This window comes from Harpia harpyja, chromosome 10 (genome assembly GCF_026419915.1).
Source record: "Harpia harpyja isolate bHarHar1 chromosome 10, bHarHar1 primary haplotype, whole genome shotgun sequence".
Classification (NCBI taxonomy): domain Eukaryota; kingdom Metazoa; phylum Chordata; class Aves; order Accipitriformes; family Accipitridae; genus Harpia; species Harpia harpyja.
This window is the reverse complement of record NC_068949.1, coordinates 46,775,857-46,787,948: the sequence shown is the minus strand read 5'-3', so window position 1 is coordinate 46,787,948 and position 12,092 is coordinate 46,775,857. Positions and strand designations below refer to the sequence as shown.

The window sequence follows — 12,092 nt, the reverse complement described above, 5'->3', positions numbered from 1 at the left end:
AGCATACACGCCATGCATGCTGTGAGAAGGGACAGCAGTCCCAACAAACAGGATGGATGTCAACTGATGCTGAACGGAGAAACAGATCCTGACTTTTCTCATGAGTCTGACTCATCAAACGCTTCTGACCTCAAGAACTGAGTGAGATCTCAGATTCTCACATGGAATTAATCTCCTAGGTGTAAATCAGCTTAAAAACAGAGAGGGTTATAGGGCTTCAGCTGTCCTCCTTGCTCTGGATCCTTGCAGACAGCCCTCCAAACAGCCCAGTCCTCTACAAACAGCAAGAGAATAAGCCATAGGTAGGAGAGAAGAAGAGAGAGACGGGAGAGTCATGGATCCTGTGTACATCCTATTACTAAGCAAAAAGCAGCAATACACTGTGTGAGCAGGCACAGCGTGTAATTGATAGAGTGCAGCAAAACTGAGAGGTAAGGACTAGGGCAAACATGAAGAGGTGTTCAAAAAAGCTGAGACACAGAAGATGAATCCCTTGTCTTCTTTTATTTTGGGTATGAGGAAGGAAGGTAAAATTCAGTCACCCTGAGGAAAGGACTGAAGAAAGAAGGGGAACCTTGGCTACCTTGTCAGCCTGCACGAACAACTTTGACACACACAGTTTCCGCAGAACACAAAAAATTTTCTGAAGATTTTGTGTAGTGTAGCTTGCCCTATTTGTATAGCTCAGAATATTCAACATACGAATGCCGTTAGTTTATGCACACATAGGCAGGTCAAGATCTGACACAAGCTAGCGTAGCTCTTCTGATGTCAGGTGAAGTTGGGCCAGCTTCCACAAGCAGAGGGTCTGGCCCATGACATCCACAATAAGGCTCCTGCATACCATATGCACATTCCTGATTTTTATCTGTGCGTAACAGTTTGTTTTTTTTTCTTTTGGATGCTTAATGTTTTTCCTTTAGATACGTAACTCCTAGGCACCTTAGATGGAATTGAGAAAGTACAAGCAGTGATATAGAGATTTTCCAAAATGAAGTGGCTACATTTTGAAATAAAATCACCTTAAAGAAGATATTGAGCCATACAGAAAAATTGTAGTCCTCATTACAAATCAGAATGTTAGTGTTCCCTGTCTGCTTTCTCCAATTAGGAAGCCCTATATGATTTGCCACAGTGCCAGTCTGCTGCAGGGTTTGAGCTTTGTATTCTATTTATTCATGTGTTTCTATTATTCTTTGTAGACTCAGAAGACCCAGATATTTTCAGAACAGCTTTGCATTGAGGGCTTTTCCTAAGTTACTACGGTGCACAATGAAGAGCTAGTAAAGAAAGGGGATGCTTGAAGAAATGCAGACCAGAGGACAGACAAGAAAAGTGAATTCACATATATTTAATTTACAATTTTTTTCTGTGAAAAAGAAGGTAAACAGATGCCAAAGTTAAGAAGCTGTACACAAAATAACTGGCTAAACTGAGGAGGAAATTTGGAACAGTTATTGTGTTGGATGAATTATCTCTTCTCATTCTGTAGACAGGAGGGCTGATAAGGATAAACGGCTGGTAGAGAAACACAATTAGTATGTGAGTTTCCAACTTATTCCTTCAAAAGTGTTTAGCAATGAACTTACCGCAGTGCCATTGTTATCTCTAAATACGTCTTGATTAAAATAGTCAAAGAGCTTCTTTTCTAATTGTAGCATAACCTAAAAAAAATAGAGGATAAAGGTCAGCAAAGCTCTTGGACTCAGCTACCTAATACACAGCAGTCGGAAGTGACCCTTTTAGAGACATGCAACCCTTTAAAACTACACGACACTTCTACACGTCTAAAGCTCCTTGTCAGCTTGCCCATTTGGTTGACTGGCAATCACTTAAAAAGATCCAATTAACTGAGCATTAGGTGTGACAATCTATATCCCTCCCCTCCCTTTAAATTATCAGTTTGAAACAACTATATTCATGCTTTGTAGAAAAGAAAGTGAACATTCGACAACATTTCTATTTACACAGGGGGTACAGAGGGCATTAAGTTGTTTACCTTTCGGTCATTATCAGATTCACGAAATATTAGCTTGACTACTTCATTTGTGTCAGCTGCCCGGATAGTCTGCATTGTAGCCTTTGCACATAGTGTCTAACAAAAAACACAAAAGGAGAAAGGGAAACTAGTTTATATGAAACATAAGGCCACATTTAATCGAACTTTATCAATCTATGTATCTTCAATGCCCACCTAAGAATATGATTTGCTGTAGGTCAAAATACAAAGCATTGCTAATTTAAGTCACTTCCACTCATGATGGATTTAAAACAATAAACTGAATTATGTTTGGGGAGAAACAGGCAATATTAAGAAAATATCAATCAGATAAGTCAAATACTCACTTAACTTACTACCATGCACATTACTTTTAAACATCCTCAAAAGCCACTTCCTACAGCTAATGACTCCACAGCCCCACCAGTTTCTGTACCGCATTCTTAAAAGGTGATAACTACATTGGCACTACAGTTCTGTGGGTTAACTCGTTTGCAAAAACTTCTGCCTTGTCCATGAATGTTCCAAGTATAATTTAAAAGTCCCAGCAACACTTACACAATCTGACAGTAAGTTTCACAGTTTACTCTGGATAGCAAATTCCCCGTGCATCATCCTTTTAAATAAGAGACAACATCCCATCTCTAGGTGTTTTGAGGACTGGGTGTCTAAAACATATTCTCAATCAACACTTTATCAGGCACAGAGGTATGAATTTCCAAGGAAGTGTCAGGCCTCGATTCACTTGCCATTCACCTGGTTGGGGCCCAGTTTCAATGGCAATCAAAGCTAACCTAGAGAATAATACAGAAGAGGTTGTTTAAAGGGCTTGCTCTGTTGCATTCTAACAGGTGAAAATCTGGAGCTTTTAGCAAAGCAGTTAGGTATATATTTAACTTAAAAATGTACTTTAGATTCACTGAACCCATACTTTCAGTGAAGCTTTAAGTACGTTAAGTGCTTTGAAATGCAGAAATAGACCACATCTTAACTGTGGGGTAGGCAGGCTTCACAAAGTGCTCTGTAGTTATCCAGCTTGCGCAAAGCTACCGGATGGTGTGTAGTGCTACCCCAGCCTTGGGCTGCCTGGGCTGCTGGAAACCACAAGGCAGAAGACAGAAAGGGGAACTGAGAAAACCTTGGCATTACTCAAAGGCAGTGAGAATATGGCCAAGATGTGCACCCACACCTGGGAGGCAGTTCAGCATCCTTCGCTACAGCTGAGGCACAGGCTGCTGATGGGATCTATGCACAGCCCTGGATAAGGATATTGACAAAGACTGTCCTTCTGAATAAAAGCTTATTTTGCTAGAGGTTCTTAACAAAAGCCTGATAAAGAAGGTAACTCAGTCAAGAAGAGGCTAAGAGGTGACTTCCCTGCTCCGCGCGTTTCCATTCCTTTTCATAATGGCCAGACAACAGATTTTCATTTTGCATAATATTCACTTATAAAGTGAGTATGTTCTGTGGTAACAGGGTAATAGAATTTCACATCCTGCTACATGCTTGTTTCTCTCACAAGCAGGAATACTTATATTGGGATTCATTATTAGAAGTGCAGTATCTGTCAAACACAATGCCAGGAAACTACAGCTTACTTCTCAGCTCCCCATTCTGCATTTCTTCTGAAGGAAGAAATACACGCCAAACATGTCTTTACACAAAAGTCCATCTGCTTCCAAATATTTTAGATCTCAGCTGAGGTCACCAGTGCTAGGATGGAAACAATCTGTCAACGGGCTTTTTGCCCCCCTTTGATAGACAGACATTAAAAACCTGACCCTTGATAAAGGCCCCCCTGTGTTGTTGCCATAGTACAAACAAAAAGCAACAAGCTAAGCAATTTCATTTTTAAAGGATAAGTTGAGTATGATTCAGTGAAAATGAAATACAAATCCGATTTTTTTTCTTTGAGCCTGTGAGCTGAGCAGGAGCCAATTCCCCACCTCACTGAACAAACGATGTCCTGTCTGGACAAATTTTTCTCGACTTGGTGTGTGCCCCCCCCCGCCCCCCAAAGCCGTGCCATCTCTACAGACGACAAACACCCGACTCTGGGCTCTGTCCTGAAAAAACTCGGCACGCTCACGGCACCAGGGCGGCCGCAGGTGCCTGCGAAGGCAGAGTCTCCACAGTGCCACAGCTGCGGGCCGCCCTCGGAGAACGTCCCCTGTCCTGCCGAACGCCAAGGCGGTTTTTTGACGGGCTTGCGCGAGGAGGGGGTGCCGGCGGCGGCCGGCTGGGCCCAGCTCTGCCCCGCAGGCAAGGGCAGAGGCGCGGCGCGGTACGGAACGGCACGGCACGGCAGGGCACGGCGCCGGCTGCGCTCCCGCTGCGGCTGGCTGCGATCGCGGCGCCGGGGCCTCCACCCGCGCCCCCCGCCCGGGACGGCTTTGTCCGCCGCCCACCGACGTGCCGTTCCGCCATCTGCGCCTGCAGGCCGGCCCCGCTGAGGTAACAAGCCAGCAGCGAGCCCTTCCCGAAGTGCGCGCCCTCCGCTGCCGGCTATTGAAATTCAAAGCACAGACCGGCTAATCGGGTCAGGCCCCAGAAAATACCGCTTCGGGCTCATGTGTCACAAATCAGTCTGGTCGCCTTTACCCGGCGCACCAGATTAGAACAAGCACCCGAACAAACCAAAGCGGAAAACCCGCCGCTCTCTAAAGCTGGTTTCTAAAGCCCTAACAAATCGCTCCATCTTTCACTCATTTAAACTTTCCAAATGAGGGTCAGTACGGTCCCCGAGCATCCAAATGCTAATGCGCTTAAGTGCGCTTAAGCAGCTTTCCAGAGTGAATGGGCCAAAGAAGGGCTCGAAAAGACAAGGCAGAGTTACTGTCACTGTCAAAAAGTCATTGTAGCCACCCCCGGAGTGGTCGCAATTCAAGAAATTCATGATTTCTGTCTCTTAAAGGCATCTGCTTGAGAACATTTTTTTTTCCTGAGCTGCTTTATCTCACAACTTCAGGCCCGCTCTAAAGGAAAAAAAACCCGCGATCGACTCTTGAGAACCAATACAGAGAAAGGACCCACATACCTTATTGCTTTCAAATTTCACACGCACAAAAAGTTACCTTATTCAGGGACAAAAAGTGATTGGGCAAAGGTTCATTTCTTATACAAGCTGGAGCACTCCTTTTTTCCTCCTCCTTTCAATTTCTACAAAATCGTAGTCACCCAAGCAGAAAACTTTCGGGAACATGTGCCTTTTTAGACAAGTCTACTTATGAAGGGATTTTTTGTTGCTGGTAAAGAAAATCAAAATGCTATGAAAACACACAGTTTCTTTTTGGGTATTACCTCAAAGGTACTCTTTTACAAAGTTGGAAGAGGGGAAATCAGATATCAAAACTCTACCCAAGTTATCTTTTAAAAAAAATCTTTGTTCTTTGGAAACAAGATTTGGTTAAAAAGTTTGCAGGAGAGCTGTATTCAGAGCTGAGAGAGAACTCGGTATTCAGCCTTTGCTTAGCAAACACAGACCTGTCTTATTCCCGTTTTCACATACACTGTCCACACAGGTAGATGCTTCATAGAACTTTTTTAAATAACCCTTTGTGATAATTTATGTGTATTGAATTGTAAAACATAGCAATAACTTTTCTGATAATTGCTTTGGAACATAATAAAAATGTACTGTTAGGCAAAGCTAGGAGTGAAAGTTTTTTATATTGACAAGAGACAAATCTGGAATTTCGTCTAAACTCTGCAATCCTCAGAAACTGAAAGCCTTTTGATTTACAGCATAAATGCAACCTTCAAAATACATCTGCTCCCATATATATACAACACATCAAAATGTTTTAGACTGTATTTCTGCATACTTACAGTAAAAAGGGATAAAGACATTAAAACAATTGTGTTATATACATAAAACACACACACAATATTCTACAATATCTATTGTAGAATTGCTTTTTATATTGCGTTTATATGGAAACAGTCCGAACAGCTGTGAACTGTACTACCGTTTCCTGCTAGCAGTGCTCTGTTGAACATTGCAGCTGATTTTTCATTGATTTTGCGCTCCTGCTTTCTGAACATCCTTTAAACTCCTGAGTCTACCTCTTGATGTGTGAGCTGAGTTATTGCATGCTTGTAAATATTTCAACAAATTTAAAAAAAAAAAAAAAGGTATCCAAGCACATACAGACTCAAACTTTCCTATTGCCTCTGTCTACTAATTCTAAAGATCCTTTTTCCCAGTGATTTGAATACTCTTCTCAGGACTTATTACTTTGAATTCTTCTTAAAAAAAAAAAAAGTAGAATGTATTCATTGCTCCTTTATAATTAAAAAAGCTCAGCAAAAGTTGTAATTGCAATTTCCAGTAAACTGCATGGATTAAAACAGAAGTGTTTGTTGCTAGAAGTGCCAGGAGAGAAGTGCAAAGTCTGCAGAATGCTAACATGAGCCAGCTGAAATAAGGTCTTGAGCACATGAGCAACCAAATCAATTAAATTTAAGATATTTCATTTTATTCCAGTTACATACTCTGTGGATTCTGGCGGGATAGAAGAGACAGAGGTACATGTATCGCCTAATTATGATACTGAAATACGTCTTCTGAAATGCTGCTCCAACCCCCCAAATCAATCTGACACTTATTAAATTAGGATAATCAAATGCTTTTTTATTATTATCTGGATGCAAATTGTATTTGAAACAATCAGCGAGGTAAAAGATTTGCTACTGTGGGAATAACAGGAACATCTGTCTTGTTCGGGCTCCTCCTTACCTCTGAGGGGTTGGTATGATTTCCTGGGTATTGGGAATATGCTAACAGTAAATTCACCAAATGACATGATGTCAGAGAAATAAAATTTGCAAGTGAGAAAAACAAAGTTAAATGTAGCTTTCTGAGTCAATGAAAGTTGTGCATTTAGCTACAGGACAGGTAACATTGTGTTTTTTAAACTCTATCTGCCATTGCAACGGAGACTTATTTTAGCTAATTTTTCACAACTGTGCAGAGGTATTTGGCCATACAGTTGCTGCAAACAATTACGGAAATTACAGAGCTAAATTCCCCAATGTAAAGCAATCAAAACCCATCTGAGAGCATATACACTTTTACTTGAAAAAACATCCCTTAGACTATATATTAACTTGTGTTAACTTTAACTGTGTGGAAATAGCAGTAATGTCTCAGATAAGTTACTATGATTTTAATACTAATAAGCTTCCAGGAGCAGGAATTTAACTCAGCAGTGAGATACATGTTAGTTGGAGAAAGAACAAATACAACCAAGTATTAATGAGAAGTCACTTAAAGTTAACAATATGCAAAATTATTTTCTCTTTGAATATTCCCAGAGGAGTAAGCTCATGTCCAGGGGAGCAGAGATGGTGGAGGGGCTGGGTGGGATGGAGAGCGAAAGCCTCCTGCACCACTCCTGTCTCTCCTCTCAGCACACTGCTTATGTAGCATGCGTACGGTCCATCTTCTGATGGCAAATCAACACAAATTACAGGACACTGCTGCCTGTATTCATTTTAGGACTGACTTAACTTCACAGGCAGTTTAGAGCAGCTCCAATTCTACCACCTGTGAAAGCTCGGCCCTGGAGCTGCCCAAGACCTACAGTAGTACTCTCGTTTCCACCATGTGATCCTTTTGCCGATTTGTGGCCAAGGGATATTTTGGTTTTAAAACACCTCTTTGGGTAGCATCTGTGACAAAAAAAGCTCAGCACAAAGACCCTATCTTCATGCTTCCATTCTCCCAAAGATCTCCTGCATCCCTAAAATAAATGATCCCTGCTGGAAACAACTTGCAGTTCTTTGGGCTCAATTGCACATTAGCTGCACTATTCATCGTGAAATGCATTTTCTTGTCTGGAAACTTAGATCATTCATGACATTATCAAAGTGTATCACTAGGCAATGCAAAACCATTTCCATTAGTTTTTCAGGAACCGCACTGAGTAAACTGAGAGACCAGTTTAACGGCATAGCCTCTGTCTGGCAGTACACGTTAACTGCCTGCTCTGTTGGTGGTACTCTCTTGCCTGTTCTATTATTGCTGAAAACAACACCCGGTTCCTACAGTTATCGTTTGCAGTAATGGGTGAGATTTCTGTTTGCTTTGCACATCGGAGGCAGTGGGGCCACGGTCCCAACAGCACTCAGCCGCCGACGGTTCGCCCCAGCCCACCCTTGGTCCGCGCAGGGAAGGGCGCAGGAGCAGCCAGCTCGGGGCCGTACACCCGCAGACCAGCCTGCCCTTCCCCAGCTCCGGAGAGACCCGCGAGGTCGCTGACCGTGCCCTCCCTGCCTCTGCGGCTTTCCTCGGTGCCAACAGCTGGTGGCAATGATGGCTCTCTTTTTAATTCTCTTCTTCAGAAAAGAATCTGAATTAAGTCCAAAAGGCCTCTGCGACTAAGATTCTCTGAGATTACAGATCTGGAAGAAAGTGTCGAATGCCCAACCTTACGTTCTTGGAAAGAATGTGCTCTTACAGCTCTCTCCCAGGAGACAGGGCCACTAGATTGCAGCTGTCAGCTGCCTCCAAGCATCTTTTTCACCTGGAACATATACTTCTGATGGCAATTGAAAGAAATTCCTCTTGACATTTGTTACATGTTTAGCAGGAATAAAATTCAATCTGTTTATTAGATGCTCAGCATATCTTAACTCAGCTACTTATAGACACTGTGCTTAATTTGTAAACCTCTGACATTTCAATCTGACTCCTAATTTTGGCTAACTATCCTAAACATTGTTTTCTTCTGAAACTGAGCATTTTGTTCAGTTAGCTGTTACTTTGTATGTGGCGATTTAATTCTAAAATTATCATCAGTACCCATCGAATAGCACAACATTAATTACTACTTGCTCACCTACATAGATCCAAAGAGAAAGAATAAGGGATAATAGTTTCTCATACTCCTAATTTTTTCCCCACAGCATCTTCCCACACCCCATTTTGTCAAACTCAGAAAGAGACTTCCATTAGACACTTTGCGGTGCTCTGTTCTAAACAGTTTTGCAAATGTAACAATCCCCCATTTTGTAACTATTTTTCTTTTCCAATACTGGTGTTAAATGGACATTTTTTTTAAAAAAAATTATTACTGTTAACCCCCTGCCCCGGCCCCGTGTATCACTTTCCAAGAATTAAAAAATCAGGATAGAACTCCTTTCCATCACACATATTTACCCGCATGGTGATTAGCTTCTAGTTTTCTCTATCTGACTCCTTTTGGTCAGTTTCCACATCTTTTTGGATTTTCTTGCTTCACTTTCCTGACTATGATCTCCAAGTACAATTTATCCTGAGTTGTTTGGCACCTGCGTGCATCAGGAACACAAAACTTTGTAGGGCCTCTGCAGGCAACGGTGAAGTTCCCCTGCCCCCTTTTTAAGCTCTCAGTTTAAATTCACTTGCTGACATTGATAATAAGTTTCAAATGCATTCAGGACTTTGATTAGATTTGGATAAACCCTACACCACTGGAAGATCTGGAACTTTGAAAGAGTCTGCTAGAAAAATCCCTTCCCTCCTCCTGTCTACCTTCCTAGTCATTTAGCATCACTACTTGATATCAAGTAGGGGCCTGGGGGAGTTTCCAAAGACAATGATTTGCTTTTCCATAATTACAGGAACTGGAACAGTCCAACTGTTCCTATGGAAATCTGCTCTATATATGTTGTCTTGTCCCATAACGTGTGAACCTCTTCAGATTTATTCAGACATTCTTCTATTACTTCTCTTCCATTATTTTTTCTGCTTTGGCCAAGCAGCAATACCAGCTTGAAAAATTCCTTGTTGGAAACCTTCACAGCACTTACCCTTTTTTTACTTCAGCTGACTAAGCAGAGGACTGTATGTATCATTTCTGTTAAGCAAAGACTTTGATGAAGCACACAGGATCTGTGATGTAAATCTGTTTCTGTAGAGAAATGTAAAATCCCCTGTTCCCTTGAATTCAGGAGGAATGAAATAAGAGGCAGCTTCTCTCCTTATAGCTAAGCTTGCTTTTATCTAACTTTCAGACTAAGAAGCTTCTATTTCTTTTCATTTTAAAAGCAAAATAGCCTGTGAACCCCATCTGCTCCTGTGTGCCTTGCAATTGCCTTTGTTTTGAGTGGTAACATTTGCCTCTGTCTGTGCTGATGGTGTCATTGTTTCTGCTACCTCCATTTTTAATTGTTACTTACAGCTGTAAGGAATGAAACATGGGAGCAGTAACATGAAGTAGAAAAAATTCAAGCCAACACCTAACAAAATTCTTCGGTGCTTCCTGACTCACTTCCAGAACTGGACATTGCAGGGTTCCAAATAACTGGAGTCTGTCAGCTTTATTCTTCTTAACTGTCCAAGGGAGCACACTTACTGACACAGCCTGCTGGGGACCGACGAGAGTGTGCACTGCCAGGTCACAGCTGCTGCAAAGTGCTCTGCACAGTACAGTGCTTCCATGTTACCTCACTCAGAACAAACAGAAACACGCCCGTGCGGTATTTTGTTCCATCAACTAGCACTGCCAAAAAGAGTAAATTCGGCAGTTGGCCCTTTAAATTAATGGGGAGTTTTGTACAAAATTAATGGTGTGACATGGCTCAGCCTCTGAAGAGTGTGAACCTTTGGCTTCCACAAAGCAGACTTACAACAGCAGGTATCATCTATGTAATATATGATGCACACCCAATACACTGTGCAGTAGTATTTTTGCACTTGACTTCTATCAAGCTTATCCTCAGAAATGAAAATTGGAGCTGACTTTTAAAACATGAAGTGTTGGGCAATTCTGAAATCAAACCACCTACCTATCTAAAATCCATATGCCTTCAGGCAGACACTAGCTACTTTTAATCACAAAGTGAGAAATATAGAGAAGTACAAACTGTTTTTTTTCTTCCTATCATGCATAATAGCAAAAATAATTAGTCCATTAAACAAAGAGGGAATTTGAGACCTGGAACAAGAAAGTGACTTGCATGAGGCACAAGTGCATTCCGGGCTGCTAGCTCCTTGGGCCTGTGCTCTTGCTAAGTCTAAGCACAACTCTGAAATGGATGTGTGCCCTCCATCTCAACAAATGACCACAAGTATGTACGGCAAAGTGGGAGAGATGTTAGTATTCTTCCACCGTTTCCCATCTATGGGAAAAGAACATCCTTCCTCTAACTTTACTTTTTAAGGGAGCAAATGTGACATGAGAATAATTTCCAGTTCACTGTATCTGGTTTTCTGACCTGAACAAGTTGGGAATGTGAAATTCACCGTGTTAATAACTGGAATGTGCTGTACAGTGTTATGGTGAGACTAAAACTTGGCTGATCAGGTGATGCCTTGCTGATGCAACATGTGGACGATTTCCTTGCTGTATTTTTCCCCCTTCTCTGTTTGTCCAGCCTCCCTGACTTGACTCTTATTCATCCTGCCATCTCTCATTCATTTGTCAGCGATGTACTACTCCCTGTCTGGTTCCACATCATTTGCTCCTTTATTCACTTTTGAAATGCAATATGAGTCCAGCTGCCTGTAAGTTCAAATAACCCTTTTTAGCTAGTTATGTTCAAATAGCTCAGAGAACCATGAGGTGTGATTGCTGAATTGTCCTCCTCTCCCATCACTGCTGTCATGCAGCCTCCAAGCAGTTGGCTGCAGCAGCACCTTGACTCTGAAGATGCTGAGAAGTTGGGCTGTGGGGCTAAGGTGGGTCCCCCAGGAGGCATGCTGCTGACCGGCAGGCTTATGCTTCTTGGAACAAGAGGCAAACCATCATGGAGTTTACCTATTCCCAGGAGCACTTACTCACACATTAAAATAAATGCTTTTTGGATAAAATGAATGAAGGATATCTTTGTAAAATACTGCGCAAGGTGTGGACCTAAGGTTTACTATATTCTCCTTAACAAATGGTAAGATGGACTGACAGATCAGTATGTGTGTGAGACACACACCACACCCAGTAAAAAGACTGGCAACACATAAAAACCAGTTGTGGGGTAAAACAGTCAATGTGGAGAGCAGGAAATAGGTTGGCATGTTCTACTTACTGCCTCTCTTCACCATCCCTGGTAAGGTAGCTTTGCATCCTCTCTGGTGTGGTCTCTGATGGTGTAAGAATGAAGGGTTTGTGCA

The 12,092-nt window shown here is 42.0% G+C and overlaps 1 protein-coding gene across 2 annotated transcripts in view; it reads right to left on the bottom strand.

Moving 5' to 3' along the window:
* Window positions 1-12,092, bottom strand: part of INPP5A (inositol polyphosphate-5-phosphatase A) — a 259,975-nt gene that overhangs the window by 39,638 nt on the left and 208,245 nt on the right. For both annotated transcript variants that reach the window (XM_052800297.1, XM_052800298.1), the window contains exons 10-11: window positions 2,000-2,095; window positions 1,590-1,664 (exon numbers count right to left, since the gene is read on the bottom strand). In XM_052800297.1, coding sequence (XP_052656257.1) covers window positions 1,590-1,664; window positions 2,000-2,095 — 171 coding nt within the window. The remainder of the gene's footprint in view (window positions 1-1,589; window positions 1,665-1,999; window positions 2,096-12,092) is intronic.